The 25,827-nt window shown below is 38.3% G+C and overlaps 1 protein-coding gene across 9 annotated transcripts in view; it reads left to right on the top strand.

Annotated features, from left to right (window-relative positions):
• The window catches only part of CFAP44 (cilia and flagella associated protein 44), a 152,495-nt gene that overhangs the window by 125,449 nt on the left and 1,219 nt on the right, over nt 1-25,827 (top strand). For 6 of the 9 annotated variants that reach the window (XM_004761445.3, XM_045088385.1, XM_045088387.1 and 3 more), the window contains 8 exons: nt 2,324-2,527; nt 3,471-3,666; nt 13,232-13,342; nt 14,596-14,726; nt 17,137-17,253; nt 18,268-18,469; nt 22,520-22,680; nt 23,821-23,955. In XM_004761445.3, the coding sequence (XP_004761502.1) occupies nt 2,324-2,527; nt 3,471-3,666; nt 13,232-13,342; nt 14,596-14,726; nt 17,137-17,253; nt 18,268-18,469; nt 22,520-22,680; nt 23,821-23,955 (1,257 nt within the window). Of the gene's footprint in view, nt 1-2,323; nt 2,528-3,470; nt 3,667-6,939; nt 6,993-13,231; nt 13,343-14,595; nt 14,727-17,136; nt 17,254-18,267; nt 18,470-22,519; nt 22,681-23,820; nt 23,956-25,827 lie in introns of those variants that run through there. The other 3 variants (XR_006609093.1, XR_001180962.2, XM_013060925.2) reach the window with 3 other exon arrangements.

Here is a 25,827-nt window from a genome sequence, read left to right as displayed (position 1 = left end):
TCAAAACTGTTCTGGAGCTGGAATGGCCCCTATTTTTATTTCTAGGAAACCAGACCAGGTTGGGGCCAGTTGTACAGGAGGTGCTCTGAATCCAGAAGGAAAAGGATCTTTGCTGGATAAGATGGCTCCTTGCTGCCAGCCGTGTAGACTTCCCTTCCTCAGTGTCTGTCCTGCTCCACCCTAAGAAGGCACCTCATAAAACTCCCCAGATGGGGGCGCCTGGGTGGCTCAGTGGGTTAAAGCCTCTGCCTTTGGCTCAGGTCATGATCCCAGGGTCCTGGGATCAAGCCCCGCATTGGGCTCTCTGCTCCGCAGGGAGCCTGCTTCCACCACCCTCTCTCTCTCTCTCTGCCTGCCTCTCTGCCTACTTGTGGTTTCTCTCTCTGTGTTAAATAAATAAAAATCTTAAAAAAAACAAAAAACAAAAAACAAAAACTCCCCAAACGTATTCTTCACTCATTGTCTCTACTTTGTCCAGCCCTGCTTTCTCTCTCTTCCTGCTTCTCCACACTTCCCCACTCCCATTCCCCACCCCCATTCTGAATTTTGTATTTGCTTTTTCCTTTGTTATTTCCTCCCACCTGCAATGATTTGCTTTCAGTTGTGAGTCATCATGTGAAACTCAACCCAGTTCCAGAACTTCTCCAGAATCTTCTGTCCACATTACATATTCTTCTTTGGTCTGAACTCCAATTCCACCTAGCAGCAACTCATTTTCCACTTCTCTTTCTTGCTGTTTTATGTTTACTGGTTTTTTAAATTGAAGAATAACTAAATGTAGTGTTATATTAGTTTCTGGTGTACAATATAATGATTCAGCAATTCTTACATCACTCAGGGCTCATATGTGTTAGTTTTGTCTTGAAAATTAGATTACACAGTTCTTGAGAGAAGGGCCACATATAATCATCTTTGGTTTTCCTGCAGTGTCTGGAAAATGCCAGACACATAGTAGATATTAGTAAAAATTTTGATTGATTTAATTGTAGCTAATTTCTTAATGGTATGAACTTAACACATTTATTGGACATTCTTTGTGCAGGAGCAGTGCTAGTTAGGTAGCAGGGATATAATAATACTCAGGCCAAACATATTCTCTATCCTCATAAAGTTTATAGACTATCAGGTGAGTGAGAGGAAAACAAGTGTGAGCCTTGCCAACTTAAACACCTGTGTGGTACAGTTTCAGGATGGTATTACACAGAAAAAATATAGTCTTGCCTTGAAAGAAATTTAAAAATAATTCAGACCAGGGGCGCCTGGGTGGCTCAGTGGGTTAAGCCGCTGCCTTCGGCTCAGGTCATGATCCCAGGGTCCTCTGCTCAGCAGGGAGCCTGCTTCCTCCTCTCTTTCTGCCTGCCTCTCTGCCTGCTTGTGATCTCTCTCTGTCAAATAAATAAATAAAATCTTTAAAAAAAAATAATTCAGACTTGTGAATAAACATTAAATAGGAGCCCACTTAGTCTATAACCATCCATAAGTAAAAGTTCAATTTTTTTCCTCCTTTTTTTTTTTAAACTCTCAAATTCTCTGGCAGTAGTTTCACTGTCCCAAACCCACAGATCTCTTTCTTTTCCTCATCTACAGGCTAGGCCCTCCCTCATTACAGGTTTCTGACTGTTGAGACTCCCCATCATGCACAGCCTAATGAGAAACATGGAATGGTTTGTCTTTTACCTAATAGGTTTTCTCAGGAGAACCAGTCCTTGGTACTCTCTCTGGATCTCTTCATTGCCTTTGGGAGAGGGTGAGAGAGAAGCTGTGCCAAAATCAGAGCAGAACTGAGCCTTTAAAATCATTGGGATGTCTGTGGAAGAAGGTCTAGACCGGGTCTTGGGATATTTCATTCTTATCCCAGCTCTGTCGCAAATTAAATCACCTTTTGAAATGTTTGAAAATTTTTAAAATAAGTTTAGGAGAATATGTAGTGCTTCCTGTACGAAAGGAAATGTAGAGATTCTATGAGGTGAAGTGGAGGCAGATAGAAATCCTATGCGCAAGGAACTCCTAGTCTCTGATTTAAACCATACAGTACAGCTAGAAGAGCATTCTTGATTGATGGCTTAATCATGGCCAAGAAATAGCTGGAAGGACTATAGTTACAGAATCCCTACTGCTTAATAAATTTATATAAATTTTGTAATATTGATAAATTGATTTCTAGGACTACACATACACATGAGCCCATATAATTCCTTCTCCATGATAACAGAATAATGAGAAAATGCCTTTACTTAAACAAATTAGGATTGTTAGATAGTTTTAAAAGTACAGTTACTTGTTCTTAACTTTTAACATACAGTCAAATCTTTTTCCACCTCAGATAAAAGAACTGATAGTCACTTTTGATGCGGAGCTCCATCTTCTGAGACATCAGAAACTGAAACTAGATACTCAGATGAAATTATCTGACCTTCACCATGTCACATTATTTCAAGAAATGCTTCTCCTCAAGAATTTTGAAAAACAGGAGAACATACTTCAAGAGCGTGTTAATTCATTAGACAAAGAAGAACAGGATATGCAGGTATGAATGGGCAGGAGAATGCTTGCTGGCTATATCCTTTAGGTACAGAGGGGACCTGTACCCTGTTTCTTTGTTTCCTTCTTCATCTTCTCAACTTAATTTCTCCTGTTGTTCTAGTCCTCCTCTCTTTTATCCCTCCTCCTCTCTGACCCCTCTGCCCCTCTTACTCCTGCCTGCTCGGCTTTTGGTATTCTTGGTCAGAGAGAAGTGAATCAGACTTTACAATGAATTTGATCTGATGTTTTGTATGGTAGGAAAATAAGTTTTCAAAAGTGAGACTTCTATTTAGTTTACACATTTCAAAGTCTATTTTTATGGTCACTAGCTAACATGTAAAGTTGAGTTTTGATTATATGTTATCCTTATGAACATACTTGGAAAAGAAGTTGACTAGTTTCTCAAATATGATAACTCGTTTCATGGTAATATATAATTGAGTATCATAGAAAGTAAGTGTCTTTGTTTGTTATGTATATGTTAAATTTAAAGAGATAAATGATACCATCCAACTTTTGTCTTAAAGGAAGAAAGATTACATCAAATAGATATTACATACTGAATAGTAACATCATTTTGAAGGTAAAACTGCTGCACTAAGAGATGAGATGTCTTTTTGTTTCAGTTATCACATATTCATATGAAAAACATCTTTTGTTTTTGAGACCACACAGGCAAAAATAATAGCCGACATTAAAAATTTCACTTAATTTAGATTTTTTGAGGAAGCTAAACACTAGGAAAATGATCTTATCTGATTTTTACGAGAGAATTATAAAAATTTAACCAAATAAATGGATGGCTCTGCAAACATCAGAAATGTAAACTTCTGTGGAAAAGATTTAAAAAAATGTTTGTGAACTATAACCTTACATTGCAATATACAGTGTTCTCTGAACCTGGTTTATCAGAAATACTTTGACTTATTCTTGGTTTTGTCCCTTAGTGGAAAATAAATGAAACTCTTAAAGAGATGGAAGAGAAAAAGAATGAAATTGCCAAGCTCCAGGACCAAGAAAAAGCACTCTATGCTGGCTTCCAAGCAGCCATTGGAGAAAACAATAAATTTGCTAATTTCCTAACGAAGGTCCTAAAGAAGAGGATTAAGCGGGTGAAGAAAAAGGAGGTTGAAGGAGATGCCGGTTTGAATTTCTTTTTAACATATGATCCTATTTTTTCTCATTAACATGAAATAGAGAAATAACTAAGGACATGTTTGACACCTTTTCTTCCTACAACACAGACAATTAGAGGTTCTGTGGGCTTGAAAGGGAGAGGATATAAATCTGTAGGTCTCTAACCCTATGGAATTAATTTGTGTGTGTGTATCTGCTTTGAGACAGCTTAAGGTAGTTTCATATAACAAGGACATCTTCTCTTGTGTTTATTTGCCAAATGAATGTCATCTTTGGTAAAATATCGCTTCATATCTTTTAGCCATGTTTGAATAGGAGTTTTTGCTTTTGTCCTCTTGAAGTTTAAGCATCCTTTGTATAGTCTAGGCCCTAGTCCTATATCAGATAGGTGCTTTGCAAATATTTTCTTCCATAGTGTAGCTTGTTTTTTTTATTCCCTCAACATGGTCTTTCACAGAGCAAAAGGTTTGATTTTTGTTGAGGTCCAATTTATCAGGTGTGTTTTTGTTTTTGTTTTAGATCTTGCTTTGGCGTCAAAAGTTTAAGAACTCTTTGCCTAGCCCTAGGATCTAAAGATTTTCTCCTATTTATTTCTAAAAGTTTTATAGTTTTACATTAAATTCTGTAATCCATTTGGGCTTAATTTTAAATAAGGTGTGAGACTTAGGTCAAGATTTTTTCCCCTCCTATGAATTTCTAATTGCTCTAGCATCATTTGTTTCAAAAGTTGTCTTTCTCCCATTGAATTGCTTATGATCTTGGGTCAAAAACCAGTTGAGCATATTTGTGTGGATCTGTTTCTGGGTGTTCTGTTCTGCTGATCTGTTTGTCTAGCTCCCCATCAAAACTATAGTCTTGATTATGGAAACCATTGAGTTCTAAAGTCAGGTCAACTAATTCCTCCCATTTTACTCTTCTTTTTCAGAATTGTTTCAGCTAATCTATTTCCTTTATCTTTCTATATTTTAGAATAATTTTTGTATCTACAAAAAAGCTTGTTGAAATTTTGATAGCAATTGTGTTTAACTTTTGTGTCATTGTGAGGAGAATCTGCATTTTTATTGAGTTCCTATGAGTGAACACAGTGTGCATTTAGAGCTTTGGTTTCTTTTATCAGCATTGTGTCATTTTTAACATTTTCATGTTTTGTTCAATTTATACCCACTTGGGTATAAATATCTCCCTTTTTTAAGTGACTTTATTTTTATTTATTTATTTTTTTTCTGACAAAGAGTGAGCAAGTTAGTGGGGAGGGACAGAAGAAGAGGGAGGGAGATATTGTCAAGCAGACTCACTGCTGAGCACTGAGCTTGATGTTGGCGCTTGATCTCACCACCGTGAGTTCAAGACCTGAACTGAGGGGTGCCTGGGTAGCTTAGTGGTTAAGCCTCTGCCTTCGGCTCAGGTCATGATCTCAGGGTCCTGGGATCGAGTCCTACATCGGGCTCTCTGCTCAGTGGGGAGCCTGCTTCCTCCTCTCTCTCTCTGCCTGCTTCTCTGCCTACTTGGGATCGCTGTCAAATAAATTTAAAAAATCTTAAAAAAAACAAAAAAAAGACCTGAGCTGAAATCAAGAATCGGACACTTAACCAACAGATCCACCCAGGTGCCCCTTAAGTGACTTTTAATGCTTTTTTTTTTTTTTTTGGTAGTAGAAATATTTTATTAAAATATCACACAAAGGGCACCTGGGTGGCTCAGTCAGTTTAGTGTCTGCCTTCAGCTTAGGTTGTGATCTCAGGATCCTGGGATCAAGTACCATGTTGGGCCTTGCTCAGTGGGGAGTCTGCTTCTCACTCCCCTTCTCTCTCTCACTCTCACTCAATTAAATAAATAAATAAAATCTTTTAAAAAATCTCACACAAAATCCTAGAAAATGAAATAAGTGGCATACTAATAGTATACATTAGTACAATTTTATGGTGTTTTTTAAAATCTTGGTGTCACATGTTCACACCAGCATATAGAAATATAATTGCTTTTTAGATGTTGATCTCCTATCTTGTGACCTCACTTATTAGGTTTAGAAGTTTTTGATAGATTCCTTGGGAATTTCTATGTAGACAATAATTTTATCTGCAGATAGGTTCAGTTTTATTTCTTTTTTTCTGATCTTTATGCCAGTTTCCTCTTAATGCCTTATTGCACTGTTTAGAACATCCAGTACTACATGGAAATAGAGTGCTGAGAGCTGATGGCCTTGCCTTCCTCATAGTCTTAGGCAGAAAGCATTTAATAGTTCACCATTAAGTATGCTATCTGTAGGTATTTTGTAGACACTCCCTCAAGTTGAAGAAGTTCCCCTCTGTTCCTAGTTTTCAAAGTTTTTGTCATGAATGGGTATTGAATTTTGTCAGATGTTTTTCTGCATCAATTCATGATTATGTGATTTTCTTTTCTTTAGCCTATTAATATGGTGGGTTACACTGGCTGATTACTGATTATTGAATCAGACTTACACCCTTGAAATACCACCCTCCAAGAGTGTATAATTCTTTTTATATATTGCTGAATTCTATTTGCAAATATTTTTATTAAGAAATTTTGTGCCTAGGGGCGCCTGGCTGGCTCAATTGATAGAACATGCAGCTCTTGCTCCTGGGGTTGTGAGTTCAGACCCCATGTTGGGTATAGAGCTTACTAAAAAAGAAAAGAAAAGAAAAGAAATTTTGTGTCCATATATTCACGAAGATCGTTTGTCTTTAGCTTGCTTTTTCTCTTTTTTGTACGATCTTTGTCTGTTTTTAGTATCAGGATAATACTAGATTCACAATATGAATTAGGAGGTCTTCTCTTTGATTTTCTGGAAAATAATGTGTATGGTAGTATCCTTTTGTTCTCCAGTAGTAACCATTTGGACATGTGAATTTCTTCAGGAGAATTTTAAAATTATAAACTTAAAGGTTTTGAATATAGATATAGAACTATTTAGATTATTTCATATTGGGTGACTAGTTGCAATTTGTACTTTTGTGTGTGAAATTGGTCTATTTCATCTGAGTTGCCACATTTATGTGTGTGAGGATATTCATTGTATTTCCCTATTATCTTTTGAATATCTGCAAGGGCTATTGTAATATCACCTGTTGCATTCTTGATATTGGTAACTTTTTTATTTCCCCATTTTTGTTTTGTTTTTTTAGACTTACTGGAGATTTGTCAATTTGATCATTTTGAGAACAAACTGGATAAGTGTGGATAACTTTGGATAGGTTATTTTTTTAAAGATTATTTTTCTCCTTTTTATTTTATTGATTTCTGCCCTTATCTTTACTACAGCCTTTTCCTGCTAGGTTTGGATTTATTCTGCACTTCTGTTTTTATGTTTTGAGGTGAGTGTGAATTATTGATTTGAGACTTTTCCTCTTTTCTAATCTAGTGCTATAATTTCCATCTTAACACTGCCCACTGAGCCACCCAGGTGCCCTTCTTGGGGTCTTTCTGTTACTGATTCCTAGTTTGATTTCACTGGGGTCAGAGACCACATTCTGTGTGATTTCAGTTCTTTTATGGTTGTTGAAATTTGTTTAATGGTTGTTTTTTTTTTTTAAGATTTTATTTATTTATTTGACAGACAGAGATCACAAGTAGGCAGAAAGGCAGACAGAGAGAGAGAAAGAGAGGAAAGCAGGCTTCTTGCTGAGCAGAGAGCCTGATGCGCGGGGCTTGTTCCCAGGACCCTGGGATCATGACCTGAGCCGAAGGCAGAGGCTTTAACCCACTGAGCCACCCAGGTGCCCCTGTTTAATGGTTTAATGGTTGAGCATATGGTCTTAGTGTATGTTCTTTGGGTACTTGCAAAGAATGTATATTCTGCTGTTTCAGGTTAAGCCTTCTATTACTGTCCATTGAATCCTATTGGTTAATGATGCTATGCAGGTCTTCTAAGGTAGTCTTGCTGATTTTTTGTGTAGTTCCAATCAAATGTTGAGAGAGGGGATGTTAAAGTCTCCAAATATAATCATGGATTTATCTATTTCTCCTTTCATTTCTGTTAGTTTCTGCTTCCATATTTCACAGCTTTGTTTTATGAATACACATTCAGGACTACTATGTCCTCTTGACAGATGGACATTTTTACCATTACATAAAGTCTTTCTCTGTCCAGAGTAATTTTCTTTGCTCTGAAGTCTACTTTATCTGATGTTAATATAGCCACTCCTGTCTGGCTCTGATTAATGTTTACATGATATTTCTTCCACTCCCTTTACTTTCAATTTAGCTATGTTATATGAGAAGTGAATTTCTAGTAGACAGCACACTGTTAATGTTTTTTATCTATTCTTTGTCTTTTAATTGGTGTACTTAAACCATTTACATTTAATATATTTGGGCTTAAGTCTGCCATTTATTTATTTATTTTTTTATTCTCTCTGCTTTCTATCTTCTACATTTTCCTATGTTCCTGTGTGTTACTTGGACATTTTTTAGAATTCCATTTTAGTTTTTTCTAGTCTTTTTTTTTTTAAACTTTATTTATTTGACAGACAGAGATCACAAGTAGGCAGAGAGGCAGGCAGAGAGAGGGAGGGGGAGGCAGGCTCCCTGCTGAGCAGAGAGCCCAATGCAGGGCTTGATCCCAGGATCCTGAGATCATGACCTGAGCCGAAGGCAGGGGCTTAACCCACTCAGCCACCCAGATGCCCCAGTTTTTTCTAGTCTTTTGAGTGTATCTCTTTGCATAACTTTTTTAGTGGTTACTTTATAAATTACATTATATGTACATAATTTATTCTAGACCTCCAGTGTTATCATTTTACCAGTTTAAGTCAAGTATAGAATCCTCATCTGCCTTTATATTCCTTTATCACCTCCATTTGTAATATAACTGTCTTGAACAGTTCCTCTACATACATCTAGAACCACATCAGACAATGTTATAACTTTTGCTTCAATCACAAAACATAATTTAAACATTCAAAAGGAGGTATTTTCTTACATATCTATCTATCTATATTTATATTAACCTATATTTTTGCTTACCTTGCTAGTTTTTCCTTGATGAAGTTCCAGACTTCCTTTTTTAAAAAATTATTTCCCTTCTGTTTAGAGAATTTCCTTTGTCCATTCTTTTAGGGCAGGTATACTAGTGGCAAGTTTTTTTTATTTTCCCTTAATCTGAAAATGTCTTGAATTCCTATTTCAGAAAGACATTTTCATTGGGTATAGGATACTAGGTTGACTATTTCTTTCTTTCAGCATTTAAAAAATATTGTGCTACTTCCATCTGGCCTCTATGGATTCTGATAAGAAATCCTCTGATATTCAAACTATTCACCTCCCAAAGTGCCATATCACTTCTCTCACAACTGTTAAGTCTTTTTGTCTTTAGTTTCCAGACATTTTACTATGATGTGTCTTGGAGTAGATTCTTGGGATTCATACCAATGAAGGTTCACTCCTTTAATCTGTCAGCTTATGTCTTTTGCCAAATTTGAGAAGTTTTCAGTCATTATTTCTTCTAGTGCTTTTTTTCTTTTTAAGATTTATTTATTATTTATTTGACAGACAGAGATAATAAGTAGGCAGAGAGGCAGGCAGAGAGGAAGGGAAGCAGACTCCCTGCTCAGCAGAGAGCCCGATGTGGGGCTTGATCCCAGGACTCTGGGGTCATGACCTGAACTGAAGGCAGAGGCTTTAACCCACTGAGCCATCCATGTGCCCCTTCAGGTGCTTTTAAGAAACTTCTCTTCCATCAGTCCTTTTGGGACTCACATTACAAATGTTTGACCTTTCATTATAGTCCCATAGGTCCCTGAGGCTCTGAGGTTTGGGGTTTGTTTTTCAGTTTTTTTTCCCTCCTTTTCTAAACTGGATACTTTTATTGTTCTGTCCTCATGTTTACAGGTGCTTTCCTCTATTCCCCTCTGTTCTGTTGTTGAGCCCATCTATTGAGTTTCTTATCTAGTTATTGTATTTTCAGTTCTAACATTTCTGTTTAGTTCTTCTTTGTATCCTTTTTTCTGATATTTTTATTTCTTTGAACAGACTTTGTATTTTTAATTTGCTTAAAGTGTGTTCATAATTGGTTATTGAGACATTTTAATCCTAGCCACTTCTTTCTTGGCCATTTGGCTAGAGAGGGTAGGCTATGGTTAGGTTGTTTTATGTCCATATCTGCTGGTGTTTTCAGGTTGTTGACTTACTCATTTCTGAGTCTGAGATCTAGGAGGCAAAAAGAAGGTCCAAAAAATTCACCACAGTGTTGTTCCTCAGCTTCTGAGTTTCATATTTAGTCTGCTTTCTCTCCATTTTTCCGACTCTTATGTTCGTTCAACATATAATATGCAGGTTTTAGCTACATTTTGCAGGCCAGATAAGAACAAAATAGATCTAATTTGTCTTCCCCAAAGCAGAAATCTATGTAGGAATTTTAAAGTCTAATTTTAGACTTTGGAGATTTATTTCATAAGGTAGTACAGACCACTCAAAGTAATTTTAATAGAGATCTTAAATTTAAGAAATTTTCTAAACAGTATAAGGTTTATCTCTTATTTCTAATTTAATGTTCTATAAAATAGAAATTGCCAGTTGGTGATTTATGGTTCACAGATGGCTTCAATGTGTTTTAAAAGAAAGTGGGGTAGAGCTGTGTGGAAGAGGTCTGTAATCCCTTATGTGGAATTCTTGGGGGCAGATATGTTTTAGTATTTTTTATATTTCTTATATTTTATAAAAGATATTATATAGGACACTGTTGGTTTTTTTTTTTTAAAGATTTTATTTATTTATGTGACAGAGAGAGATCACAAGTAGGCAGAGAGGCAGGCAGAGAGACAGAGGAGGAAGCAGGCTCCCTGCTGAGCAGAGAGGCTGATGCAGGACTCAATCCCAGGACCCTGAGATCATGACCTGAGCTGAAGGCAGCGGCTTAACCCACTGAGCCACCCAGGTGCCCTATATATGACACTGTTAAAGAAAAAAAAAACATTCATGGACCTGTTAAAGAACAATAAGGCAGACTTTATTCAGAGGCACCACTACAACGAGATTTTATAATAGGGTAGAGAGATCAGCTCAACTCTGAATACAACAAGGACAAGTAGAGATTTATATCCAAGTAGAGATTTATATGCACTACTTCTATCCACTGGGAGTCAGTGGATAGAAAATTACTAAGAGGCTGGATAATTCTTTGCTAACAGAATTTTTACTGAAGATCAGAGTGAAAAGATAGTGAGAGTAAGGATTAAGGAAGAATCTGATCAGGTATTAAGGGGTGACTAATAAACTGACTCAGCAGGATTCTTCTAAAATTGGACTAAATGGGTCAAGGACTGAGCTCATGGTCCACTATGGACTCAGAGGAGCCTGACTCAAGGTTGGTCAAAGGATAGAGTCTTTGTCAACTAACACCCCCAGCAACACTTAGTGCACGATCTCTAAATTAAACACCTTAATATTTTTGCTGTACAAATATTCACACTAAGTCGACTAAATAAAGCTAGTAAATAGCATTACTTCAGATAAGTTATGAAAGTCTTTTTCTTTCATAGTACCCAAGGTACTATGATTTAGGAATTGTGGGCCTATGAAACCAGGTGTGTGTTAGGTGGGTCACAGCAGAAGCAGCTTGGCAGTTTGGTCTCAGTCCTCTTTGATTCAGTGCATTGAAATTAATTGAACAACCTTCCTCAGGCATTTGTGTTTGGGTCCTGGGTCCCCAACCATTTATTTATTTGTTTCTTTTTACTTGGTTATTTTATTTTGTGGAATTTTATTATTATTTTAAAATAATTTTTTGATTGAAGTATAGTTGACACATAATGTTATATCAGTTCCAAGTGTACAGCATAGTGACTCCACCACTCTATATGTTATACTGTGCTCAACACAAGTGCATCTGTCCTCATGTAACACTAATATAATACTATTGATTATATTCCCTATGCTGTACCTTTCATCTCATGACTTATTCATTCTGTAACTGGAAAGTCTGTGCCTTCCACTCCACTTCACCCATTTTGCCCATCCCTCTGACCCCCTTCCCTTCTGGAAACTATCCATTTGTTTTCTGTATTTATGATTCTGTTTCTGCTTGGCTTTTTGTTTGTTTGTTTTGTTTTGTTTTGTTATTGTCGTTCTTTTATTTGTTTTTTTAGATTCCCTGTGTAAGTGAAATCATATGGTCTTTGTCTTTCTCTGACTTATTTCACTTAGCATTGTACCCTCTAAGTCCATCCACATTGTTGCAAGTAGCAGGATCTCATTTCTTTTTTGGGAGCTGAGTAATAATCCTTACCTTGGTCATTGCAGATAATGCTGCAGTAAACGTAAGAATGCATATATCTTTTTGAAGTAGTGTTTTCATTTTCTTTGGGTAAATACCCAGCAGTGGAATTACTGGAGCATGTGGTAGTTCTATTTTTAATTTTTTGAGGAACCTCCATACTGTTTTTCATAGTGGTTGCACTACTTTACATTCCCACTAACTGTGTGTGAGGGTTCCTTTTTCTCCATGTCCTTGCCAACATTTGTCATTTCTTGTCTTTTTGAATCTAACCATTCTGACAAATATAAGGTGATATCTCATTGTGGTTTTTATTTGTATTTCCCTGATGATGAGTAATGTTAAGCATCTTTTCCATGTCTGTTGGCCATCTGTTGGAGAAATGTCTATTCAGGTTCTCTGTCCATTTCTTATTCAGATTATTTGTGGGGTTTTTGTTGTTGTTGTTGTTTTGTTTTGGTTTGGTTTTGGGTGTTGTGTAAGTTCTTTATATATTTTGGATGTTAACCCATTATTGCATCTATCATTGCAGATATTGTCTCCTATTCATTGGGTTCATTTTTTGGTTTGTTGATGATTTTCCTTCACTCTGTAAAAGCTTTTTATTTTGGTGTAGTTCCAACAGTTATTTTTGCTTTTATTTCTCTTTCCGTAGGAGGCATATCTAGAAAGATGTTTCTATGGCTGATGTCAAAGAAATTACTGCCAACTTTCTTCTGGGAGTTTTATGGTCTCACATTTAGGTCTCTAATCCATTTTGAGTTCATTTTTATGTATGGTATAAAAAAAGTGGCCCAGTTTCATTCTTTTAGCTGTCCAGTTTTCCCAGTACCACTTGTAAACAGACTGTGTTTTCCCCATTGTGTATTCTTCCCTCCTTTGTCATAGAGCGACCATTTTAAGTGTGGGGTTATTTCTGGGCTCTCTGTTTTGTTCTCTTGATCTATGTGTCTATTTTTGTGCCAGTACCATACTGTTTTAATTATTATAGTATAGTAGTATATGTTGAAATCTGGGATTGTGATACCTTAAGTTTCGTTCTTTTAAGATTGCTTCGGCTTCAGGGTCTTTTGTGGGTCCATATAAATTTTAGGATTATTCATTCTTGTTCTGTGAAAAATACTATTTGTGTTTTGATAGGATTGCCTTGAACTTGTAGATTTCTTTAGGTAATATATTTTTTGGCATCTTAAACTCTTCTAAAACTTTCACTAATTGCCTGCCTTAGCCGTTATCTTCCCATTGACTCACTGAAAAGAAAACCTTTATTTTTTGAAATCTGAGATTTAGCTTAACACAGGGACTTCTCTGCATGTTAATAATGCCTTCTTCTCTACTTAGATGAAGATGAAGAAAGTGATGAATCAAGTGAAGAAGAATCTAGCTTAGAGAGTGATGAAGATGAGTCTGGATCTGATGATGAAGTTTTTGATGATTCTATTTGCCCAACAAGTAAGTTGGATAAAACCATTTGTTCTCTGTGAAGTGTGAACATGGATTGATAATACCAAGGAGATCCTTTTTTGGATTCTCAGTTGTCTCATAAAATTTGAGGGAAGCGTGGTTGAAATTGTATGAAGTAATCTAATGAATACTTGTATTTGGCTCTCTGGATGATTAATTTCTTTTCCCTTAGGCAGCCATTTATGAATGATGAATAATTTGCAGATAAATTATGGTTGATTCAAAGTCAAATTATGCAGAGATAACAGATTGTAGTGTGTGTGCATGTGCACTTTTTTTTTTTTTTTTACAAAGCTTTATCTTTTTGACAAACCCATTCAGATTTTTATATTTAAAATCCATTTTGTAAGGGCACTTTGTGCCAGTTTCCTGGAGATGTTTAGCAATTTATATTCTCAGTTTTCACTGATAAAATCAGTCTGAAGTAGCCAGACCAATATTCTTCCAGTCTCAATAGATGACTAGTCCAGTAAAGAAAAGACAACTTCTTTTTGGTATGAAATTTATTTTTGTAGCCACTTTATATGGATTTAAATTAAATTTTAAAGCTTAATTTCAAATAAAGTTTAAATCTTATTTTAATATTGTAAGATTCTTCCTAAAATCGTATGTATGAGTAAAATAGAGCTCAAAAGATTATAATACAACATGTTAACAGCAGGATCCTTGTAAACAATCCTTGTTTACAGTAGGATTAAATGGCCTGAAAAAAGTCTCACAGCTAGTTTGGAGGGGGAACTAGGGCTAGAACTCAGGTTTCCAAATTCCACTATAGTACTCTTACTTTCACATTCTTTATCAATTGCCTGGTGGACTGTAGTGTGATATAGTGGAAATTAACACAGAGATACTGTACCTGAGTTGCATTGGTTCACATTATGAGCTACATGACCTCTCTGAGACTTCAGGTCCTCACCTATAAAATGGAAACAACAGTTTCTACCTCGCAAAGGCCTAGGAGACTTGAGAGAGAGAGAGAGAATGTAAATGAAATGCCTAAACAGAAAGCCTGACTCATGGTACTGCTTAGAATGTCAGTGCTGGTATCAGAATTACTATCAGGATTACTTATGTCCTTAATAATTTCACCTGGAACGGTGGAGCCTGAAGTGAAATGAAAGTATGCTAGAGTGGACCCACAGATGGTCATTATTAATTCTGAAGCTCCAAAATCCCTACTTCTAATATCAGTACGTTCCATAACCAGTAAGGGTTTCTTTTAATTTTGACTGTCTTTTCAGATTGCGATGTGGGTCTTTTTGAATTGGCCCTTCAACTTCGAGAGAAAAGGCTGGACATTGAGGAGGCCTTAGTGGAAGAAAAGAAAATTATCGATAACCTCAGAAAGGAACATGATACACTATCCAAAAAAGTATGCTGAGATACTTACTTACTTCTCCTTTCCGAGTGTGCTAGCCACCCTCCCAGCTACTGTACTGCTGTTTCATAGAAATGACATGAGTTAGGCTTTCTCCCCAGAGAAGAAACATTTTATTTATTCATTTTTTAAAAGATGTCATTTATTTGTCAGAGAGAGAGAGAGAGAGCACAAATAGGGGGAGTGGCAGGCAGAGGGAGAAGCCAACTCCCTGCTGAGCAGAGAGCCCAACATGGAGCTGGATCCCAGCACCCTGGGATCATGACCTGAGCTGAAGGCAGACACTTAACTGACTGAGCTACCCAGGTGTCCCTAAACATTTTAAGTGTTATATTTTAAGGTTTTCCTCTTCAAACACAGTTGTGATGGGGGCCATTGGTTCTTTTGAAGATTGGCCTTTCTTTATCTAAATCATTGATTTCCAAACTTTTTATTATATACTTCTATAAGTAAAAAAAAAAATTATATACAATACATGTATATTTATTTACAAATAATATCCATGAATTATTCTACTAATATATTTTATATATTAGGAAACAGTCACAAAAACAGAAATGAAAAAGAATAAATTAAAAATAAATAGAAACTGATCTTTCCTTTCTGTGCCCTAAAAGATCACTTTATTTACCCTCTGGGGGATGGGCATCTCATGTTGGAGACCATAAAGCTAAACTTCTGGTATAATTATGTTGATGGATTTGATTTCTGCCTTATTTGCTAATTTTCTCTTTTAGATACTCTTTCCTAGGGCAACATTGCTTAATTCATAGTCCTAAATATATATATATTTGTGTGTGTGTTTGAGTAAAGCAATAGAAGTTTATTAAGTGAAGATACAGAAAAAGCTCTCAGGAGTTGAGAGGGGTCCTGACAGGGTGGCTACTGAGGGCCTTTAGGGTTAGTCTTTTTATTTATTTATTTTTAAAGATTTTATTTATTTATTTGACAGAGAGAGAGAGAGATCACAAGTAGGCATAGAGGCAGGCCGGGGAGGGTGGGGGCGGGGAAGTGGGTGGAAGTAGGCTCCCTGCTGAGCAGGGTTGGGTTCCTCACATGCTGGGCCTCCATCCCAGGACCCTGAGATCAGGACCTGAGCTGAAGGCAGAGGCTTAACCCACTGAGTCACCCAGGGGCCCCTAGGGTTGGTCTTTTTTAGAAAGCTAACCAGGGAACTTAAGTCCTTTTAACATCTCTATTGATATCACCACTGAGCAAATACTAGTGGTAACACCTTCAGGGGCTTACTTCCTTTTTAGGGTCTGGTTATTCTTTGTTAGTCACTGGTGATTATCATAAAAAAGACACCCAACCCCTCCACACCTAGGACAGGGTGGTCCAATTTGTCCCCTTTTCTCTGGTTTCCCCACACCTCTACATTTCTGTGAGACTAATCACATGTATCTCTCCCTATTTAGCCCTGCCTGTCCCTTACTCATTCCTCTGCCTGGAAGAGCAACCCTAATCCTAACCCCAGAGAATGGGACAATGATCTCTCTGGCTGTTTCCTGCTGATACGGGGTGGCAGGCTGTGTGGCAGTTAGACTCTATCTGGGGGTTGGTCCAGAAGCCTGTGGTATGATTCCAGGGGGTCATCATGGGCAGCAAACGGTACATGCATCAGCACATGCAAAAGGAGGAACATGAAACAAGTATTAGATCCAAAATTATGACCACATCCCTTAGATAAGATTCCCAATTACCAATTTTATCAAAGAGATCAGTGGATATCTTGAGCTTATTTAATTGATCACAGATGCCCCCCATTAATTGGGACACCTGGCAGGAGTTCACTGTAATATTAAATAAAACAACACATGTGAGGACATTTTTCACACCCCAGATGGTGTAGCAATAGTAGACAGTCAATAATGGTGTGTTTCTGAGAATTCCTTTCTGACTTCATCCTTTGGCTGAGTGCATTGTGGCTGGAAAGTATCATTAAGACTTCATACTCACAAATATTTTTGGCAGATTGCTTCTTGTAAGTAGAAAATGATTTGGAAAATTCAAATTTTTTAGATGAAAAACATGCTTCATGAGTACCGTAGTTAGTAGTTTTGTTCCTTTAAAGGGCTTTTTCCTTTTGTTTATTGAGGTCATTGATGGCCTAGTGAGATTCCCACCATCCTGACAAAGACATTCCATGCTGAGAGCTGCTTTTCATGCAGAAAATAAAAGGGAGATGAGGACATGCCTTCTGAACTCTTAGTCACAAGACCTTTACTACTCTGGAGACATAGGATTGATTGAGAAAGCAGTGTGGATCGTGACTTAGCAGGAAGAAAATCATACACATTCCTGGGCTACAAACATTCATTTAATTGTAGCCCAACAGAGCAGGTCCTGCTCATCTCCCAATCTATCCCCATTTACCACATTTCACACCTGGGGCTTTCCGCAGGTAAAAGTTGTGGCCGCTAACCTGAATGTAGCAGAGGAGGCCCTGGAGGCTTACCAACGGGAGAAGCAGCAGCGGCTGAACGAACTGCTCGTGGTGATTCCACTCAAGCTCCACCAGGTGATGGGTCTGGAGACTGTGCGCCACCCTGTCCGAGCAGAAGAGCCAGCACACCCAGGCTTTCCCAGAAAAGAATCTTGGGCCACTCGTGGGAAGAAGTGCAACCCTTTGCTGAGGATTCTACCTGAATAATGACACCTCAACTTTTCTTATCCATTCTCAGATTATTGTGAGAGAGTCATAGCCAAACATACATATTTCCTGATGGCCCATTATCACTTCCAAAGTCCAGTTAAGTTTCAGGTCTGAGGAAATGAGCCTAGGACTTAATTTTTTTGAATTTATTTTTTTAGTTTATTTTTATTTTTTTTAGGAGTATCTACTCCCAATGTGAAGCTCAAACTCATGACCCCAAGGTTGAGTCACATGCTCTTCTGACCGAGTCAGCCAGGTGCCCCAGGGAGCTTATGACTTAAGAATGGAATAGCTGGGAAGTTAAAATCTTGGATCTTGTGCACACATCCCTTTGCACACCATCTTCAAATAGAGATGAACTAATCATGCAAGAATTGTCATAATCTCTGCTTGTTAATGAGGGAGGGCAAGACGAAAGGAAAATATCCTTTCTCTTTCTGCCCTCTTTGTTCATTTCCACACTCATTAGCATTACAGCTTATATTAAGGTGCAGAGATGCATTTCGTACCCCATTTTGTCAAGTGAAGAGAGAAAGCTGTATTTTAGAAGGAAAAGTTTGGATCGGCCTCACATATATTTTGTGTAACCTGACCCAGACTGGTTTGACTTTATGTAGCGATTTGCATAGTACACCCACCGTGAAATGGTGGTTTGTTCCGTGGTGATGCAGCAGATATTAGGCATAGTCTGGGGGAAGATTTGCTGTCTATACAGGGACATGATGTGGCTTATGATCTGAAGGCCACTCCAGCTTTTACCTTACTCAGTGATGGGAATGACAGAGGTCCGAAGGCAATGACCTAAACAAGGACAGAAAAGGAAGTGCTTTCTATGATCTTACATTTAGTTCGATCTTGGTTTTGTTTTGCTTTTGATAGGTAGAGCATGTAGTATTTGGAGAAATTCCTAATGATCTTTCTGGAACCTTGGTCTTTTCTAACCATTCCTTGGGACGCCTGCAAGAACGAATCATACAGCTCCATGAGGAAAATTCCAAGCAGCAAAAACTTAACAAGGAATGTCGGGAGAGGCGCAAACAGCTTATCCGAGAAAAGAGAGAGATGGCAAAAACTATAAGCAGTAAGTAACTCAGTCCTTGCATTATCTAGTACTATCTTGATAAGAGAGGGAATTAACTCTGAAAACAGTAAGTAATCACAGAATCAGAACCACTGAGAGCAAGGAAACACTCTCTTGTCTTAGCTACCATTTCTCCTAAGACCACTGAATTGTCACCCTCTTGTTTTCAAAGACTAAATCCTTTATCGTGGAAACTATTTCTCTTAAGTTTAAAAGGCTTAACACACGATGAAATATAGAGTAACGTAATCTAGGTACTAGCCACCAAGTTTAAGAATTCAAAACAGGGAAGATGCAACTGAACACCCCTTTTTCTGATAGTGTTCCGCAGGACCCTTCCCAGGGTCGGCTGGCAGGTGAGCACACGTGCAGATGTGAGTATCCACACACAACATATAGAATGATTTTGCTTGTTTTTAACTGTAATGTTATTCATATCATTTTGCAGTTCACTTCATTAAACGGATTTTTGATAGGTATCCGTACTACTGTAATTTATTCACTTTATTTTTTTAAAATTTTAACTGCCATGACAATATTCCATTGTAGGACTCTGAGTTGGGTCTTTTTTTTTTTCTCAATCTTCTGTTGATGGGTATTTTGGCTATTTCTAATTTTTCGTGATGAAAGAGCTATAGTGAACCTTCTTGTACACATCTCCCTGTGCGTGGGAGAAGGTGAATCCCCAGGACTGGGTGTCTGGGTTGTAGAGGGGTGTTATGCATTTCTGGCAGGCACTCCTGTATATTGCCAAGCTGCCCTCCAACGGGGTTTTACCATTTTATCTCAACCCTCCCCTCAACCACCTGCCACTTCCCTGTCAGTGAGGATGGCCCAGGCTCCATATTCTCAGGAACATTTGATGCTGTCAGACTTCAATATATTTGCCAGCCTGGTGGATGTTAAATTGTATTTCACTGTGGTTTTTATTCATGTGTCCTGGATTCTGGTGAGGTTAAACATCTTCACATACATTTCTTTGCCATTTATTTGTGTTTCCCTTTCTGTAACTTGCCTGTTATAAACCTTACCATTTTTTTACTTCTACTTCTTGCTTTCTTATTGATTTTAGGGAGTTCTTACTATAATCTTTTTTTTTTTTTTAAGATTTTATTTATTTATTTGAGAAAGAGAAGAGAGCACAAGAAAGAGCACACATGAGCAGGGGGAAGGGTAGAGGAAGCAGAATCCCCGCTGAACAGGGAACCTGATGTGGGACTTGATTCCGGGGTCCTGTGGTCATGACCTGAGCTGAAGTTGGACACCCAACCAACTGAGCCACCCAGGCGCCTTATATTCTGCCTTTTAAGGCACTTCAGATTCCTTCTAGTTTGTGACTTGCCTTTTTACTTTGGGGTATAAACATTTAAAATCTTAATATAGTTAATTTTACCAATGTTTATGGCTTGTGCATTGTGTCTGTATATGTCTTGTTTAAGAAATCCTTTCCTGTTTTGAGATCATAAAGATATTTTATCCATAGTTTCCCTATTAGTAGTCTTCTTCATATTAGCATTTTTAATCTATCTGGATTTGTGGTGGATATTATAAGATGCACAGTATAAAGATTACTACCCTTTAAAATACATTTTGAATATTTGGTATTTAGAACAGAAAGTGTACGTTGTGAAGTTTCCAACTTTAAAAACAACAATATTGCCAATACCTTAGTATCTACTTTAATGCCACAGAACTGTACAATTAAAAATGTTTAAAATGATACATTTTATGTTATGTATTTTACCACAATTGAATAAAAAATACATATATTTTAATTTGTAAAAGAAAAAAAATGGGAAGCCTATAGTGGTCAACTAGTCAACCAGTCTAGGTTGCTTGAATTTGTAGAGGCCAGTTTCCAATGAGTATTGATGGTTCTGCCTTCATGGGTGGCTGGAGTATAAAATTAAAAAAAAAATACACATTAACACTGCATGTTTAAATAACACTGATTGGAGACACACAGTTTTGTCAGGTGTAATCCTTGAGGTTCTAGTGCTTCTCACGTACTTCTCATTCCTCTGGCTTCGATAGACCATGAATGTTGTTTATATCTGAAAGTACTGTTCATTAAATCAAGGAATAAACTAGTGTGAAAACAGAAAGAAGCTTGTTTCAGTTTGGGTAAATTCTAAGTTTGGGAAAATGTGTGAAGATGAAATGAAATATGCAAATTTTTAGAGTGTTAATGGAAATAAAAGGGAATAATTCCATGTGGTATAAGTTTTATTCAGCAACTTTCAGTTCTTTTCCCCACCTGCCCTCAACCCATTTTCTGAAAAGCAAGTTGTGAATCTGGTTGAAGTTCTCCTGATTCTGAAAGTAGAACTAGGAGTAGGTTCCTTTTCTGTAGGCCAGAGAACAAAGGCTTAGCAGTGATGAGAAACACCACAGTTGGCTTTTTGTTGCCTTCCTCCCTTGACAGACTCAGTAAATAAAAAGGAGAGTCTAGAACATGGTGGTGAGAAGTGGTAAGTTTACTTCATTTCAAGGAGAACACAGCTCTTGGCCACGGAGAAGGCATGTGGTAAAAATATTCCAGAAGGCTTTATGTCCCCTGTAAACTCTAGTTGGCCTCATTAAATCAGGAGAAGGGCATGAGGCTGGCTCCACAGGGGGAATGGCAAGGACCAGCGTCCACATCCTAGTACATGAGGCTGTCATGGCAGAGGGCACTAGCTGGAGAGAGTCTCAAGGTTCTTACTGAGGCCAAGCAGGCAGCCACAGGCTAGTACACATGTGCAAGTAATCTAAGCATCATGTGGTTTTTGCATCACTGATTATCACAGCTGCTACATTACACAAGTCCATGGGTTCTGTGTTCATATCAAATACACATGAACAGCCCCTCCTGGATCACGCACAACGGCAGTCATGTCAGTTGTATCATTATATTCAACCATAACCAGATACAAACCTGCACACCATTGCGGAACTCTATCATCTTCTGATACCTTAGGGCCTTCAAGACTTCACTTAGGGGGCAGTCCAGTGATCAAGAAAGTCTTGTTACAAGCTTATATTTTCTTGGGGAGTCAGACTCCACATACGGAATAATCCCCAGAAGTTCCACTGTTCTCATGTTGAGGAAAGACAGTGAACAAAAGTAAGATATATTGTAATGCATGTTAGATGGAGATCATTGCTAAGAAGAAAAATCAAGAAGGGAGGGAAAGGAGAGCGCTCAGGTCTGTAGGAGCCACGAACAGCTCCCTGGAGAGGTGGCTTACTGGTAAAGTGTGGTTTTCCCTGGTTAGAGGACGATGACCTGCTCTTGGTTACCCCTTCAGAACTGAGTGTATTGGAAATGATTCTTATAACTTGGTTTTAGAAAATGGGCGGGGGTGCCAGGGTGGCTCAGCCGGTTAGGTGTCTGACTTCAGGTCAGGTCATGATTCCAGGGTCCTGGGATGGAGCCCCACATTGGGCTCCCTCCTCAGTGGGGAGCCTCCTTCTCCCTCCCCTCAACCATTCCCCCTGTTTATGCACTCTCTCTCTTTCTCCATCAAATAAATAGAATCTTAAAAAATAGAAGAAGGTGGGTGAGAGGGAGCCATGTGGCTATTTGGGGAAGAACATTGTAGTCCATGGGAACTGAGATGAGAGTGAGCCTGGATTGTTTGAGACTCAGACTTTAGTTTTTACTTGGAGTATGATGGAAACTTCCTCTAAGTGCCTGCTTGTTCTTGACACTAGATGCTTAGAGATCAGTCGTTTAAAAAAAAAAAAACAAAACCTGAAGAGTTCCTTGTCCAGCTGGGGCCCTTGACAGTGTGAGGAGGGCCACAGCAGAGGGTGGAAACAGCTGGGGGAAAACGGAGTCTGCTTTATGCAGGATTTTCAAGTAGACGAAAAGACAGCACAGGATTGGGCATTTTAAGTGAGGAAAGGAGCAGTGAAGAGTCATAGAGGAAAAGCCAACTGGTAACATAAAATCTTTTACCATCCTCTTGCAAAAGCTGTTCTTCGGAAAGTTGTTGCTACCAGTATTGTTCATTTAATAACAGTGGGGACCATTGAACACACTAAGACAGTGATGTCTTCTTTTAGAAATGGAAGAAACAGTCCATCAACTAATGATCAGCAAGTTTGGCCGTGTGATAGACCTAGAAGCCCTTCAGACACTTTCTGTGAACACAACGCTTGAAGAGCTAAAGATCAAAAAACTTCGAAAGGAGCTAACAAATGCAAAGGAAATGAAGATGTGGGAGGTACGGCCGAGAGGACAGGTGACCCACCTTGGCTGAATGTGGGTCAAGGCAAGAAATGCTATCAGTGGTTCTTGAGTAGCATCTGAGTAGCCAGAGACAAGTCTGTGGGCCCCCCTCGGCTCCCCCATGATCTTAAGCCTGTCTCTGCATCCTGACCATTCACTTGGTTGGAAGGACTTGCCTGTCGTGGGGTGAAAGCAGCAGCATAGGTTTTGGGGTCCTGGGTACATGGAAATATGACAAAATGGAATGGACGATGACCAAGATTCCATTTTGAGGTTTCCATTAGTGTGAGATAAATGCTCTGACATTGCTAGAGATGGAGCCGCTGTGCTTTGAGGATCCCAGTTGTAGTTCTCCCTATAGCTGTTACATGCCCTTTGGATCTGGAAATTAGAAAACATCTCTAAGTAATAGATTCTATAACCAGTTTGGACTATTTAGCTGGTGGGGTCTTAGAAGATGTTACTGCCTACATTGTTCCATGAGCTGTGAGAGGAGGCAGTGCCCCAACTGTAGCTAGATTCAAAGACAGGAGCTTGTATAAAGATTTTATAAGCCCCCCAAGTCCTTATGACTTCTCCAGTTTCCTATCTTAGCTCATCAGTAGACAGGGCAGGAAAAGAGGTTCCTAATGTCATCTTGTCTTGTCTTTGCTTATCCAAGATTTTCAGGGGAATTTTGGAGATAATATGTGCAATCTAAAATAATTTTTGGAACAGTAAAAAACAAAGGAAAGCCATTTAGGAGATGTATGGCCATGCAAGCTGGCTACTTGAGGATCTTGGGCCAAGACTAGGGAAAGAAAAATATATGAAAGTCTGCTGCTTAAATTAATACTCTTCCTTTTAGTAATGAATAGCGCACTCAGTATGCATACTGATCTTATTCTTCAATAGTGAAGTGATACCCATGTCTATCTTTTTTACCTCCTTGTATCTTTGAGCATGCCCACATTCTTCTTTTCTCTAATTGAGCCAGGGCCAATGCAGCTGGCTCTGGTTGCATTTTCGTAGCGATTTCCGATTGTATTTTTTTCATATGCATATTTGCTGAATGGTTTTGATCAAATCTGAGCATGTATTTTTCTGTTTCCTCTCTTACTCACTTAACCCATTTTATATCCTCCCACCCTGGCAGGAAAAGATTGCTCAGGTGCGATGGGAGTTGATGATGAAGACAAAAGAACACACCAAAAAGCTTCATCAGATGAACGATTTATGTATTGAAAAGAAGAAACTTGATTCTCGGTTGAATACACTACAGAACCAGCAGGTATGTTCCTTTCCTTCAGACCCTTTATCAGAGTTGGGGAAGCTCTGTGAAAGTAGTTATTCATAAGAATGTCAAGTGCTGGCATTTACACAAACCTTGATCTTAGACCATTTCCAGTCCACCTGGGTCCCTGAGGGTCTTAAAGGTGAGCCTGAGGGATTAGCTTTACTGTATGTCTTTTGAGTGCCATGAGTTTACATATGTACTAATCTATGGGGTTTGCCTTAGTCCCAGTGAGGTAAGGTTATTAGGTACAAATGACACCAAAATAATCTCTAAATTTATAACAAATACCCATTTCCAATATGTGTTTATTTCATTTAAGGTGGGTATCTTTTTAATTGTGGGATCTCATATTACTTTATTAAAACACTTGTTATTTTTATGGCTTTCAACTTGTTCTTATATAAGGTTTATTGAGCCTGACATAATACTTAGTACGTAGTATATGGTGGACAATGTATTTCATACAGGTTCACCTGATTCAAGGTTCACCTAGGTGAGTGTCCTCTAGGAACCTCTAGGAACCTAACACATATGTGACATGTTTTAAAATACAGTAGTATCTGCAAAAATGCCCATTGTTTCCCTTGGTTTTCTTTAAGCATCCTGGAAATGGTCTAAGCCAGGGGTTCTCAAAGTGTGGTCCCCTGAAAAACAGCATCAGCATCACCTGGAGAATTTATTAGAAATGCAAATTATCAGGCACCACCCACAGATCTACTGAATCAGCAGCTCTGGGAGAGGGGCCCAGCCAGGTACTCTAACAGGCCTTCCAGAAGATTCTGAGGCATGCTAGAGTTCAAGAATCACCTAAGCACAGAAAGAATGAATAAGAGGAATTGGGAAGTTTATCATTGGAAATTCCATATGAAAGGATAGTAGAAATCTGAGTATCAAGGGCCCTTTATCCACTGAAGAATTTTTGAGTGATGAGTCAGGATAGTGTCCAGGAGGTTAATGCCTAAACACGATTTTCATATAATCAGTTATAAACCCTTGTTGACTTTATGTGCTTTGATAAGTCCAGATATATTGGAGAAAAGAGTCTGAAGAGTTTGAGTAGATCAGTTGAATGGGGAAGAAAATTAATAGTGTATGTCTCTTTACATAGCAGATCTTTCCATGCCTATCTTTACATAGGTAATTTTTATGGTATTAAAGTAATATATTTTCATGTATAGTCTCTTTACATGGAATATCTCATACTACAATTCTCAAAACAGTACTTTCCAAAGCTCAGAGTAGTTAAGTAACTACCACAGAGGTCATGCATGGTGCTGAGTTTTTAAACCAGGGTCTGTCCACCTCCAAAGCTGACTCCATTGCTATTATTCTTCCAGCAATCTAGGCATGCATTGGGATATAGGTGGCAAGAACAAAAAGGGATCAGACATTTCAAAGTAAGAATAGCCAAACTTTGGGTATGGTAAGGAAAATGAGGGCAAGTTATGGTGACTTCGAAGTGAGCAGCTGGAGTGATGCCATGAGCTGAGGCCTGGGCTTAGCTACAAGTAGCCAAAAGCCTTGTGGAGAGGAGCTTAAACAAACAAAGGTCATTTTCCTCACTTAACAAGAGGTCTGGAGGTGATGACTGAGGGTTTCAAACTGAGTGGGCCTGTGATGCCAGGGCCAATAGTTCTCTGATTGTCTCAGTGATTCTTTGAAGTTTCCTTCAAAGTCACATGACAACTGCCTGACCTCTAAGCACAGAATGGATACTACATAAGTGTCACCTTCTTCCCTTTAATGTGCTTTCAAAGCTTATTGAGCTTATACTTAAGAACCATGCTCTAGGATGGGTGCTACGGAGGGTGGTGAGATGTTCCTGAGATCTAGCTCTTAAAGGCCCCAGATCTTGCAAGAAAGATC

The sequence above is a fragment of the Mustela putorius genome, unplaced genomic scaffold, assembly GCF_011764305.1.
Source record: "Mustela putorius furo isolate JIRA1106 unplaced genomic scaffold, ASM1176430v1.1 tig00003834_pilon_pilon_pilon, whole genome shotgun sequence".
NCBI lineage: Eukaryota > Metazoa > Chordata > Mammalia > Carnivora > Mustelidae > Mustela > Mustela putorius.
This window is presented reverse-complemented; position numbering and strand designations above follow the sequence as displayed.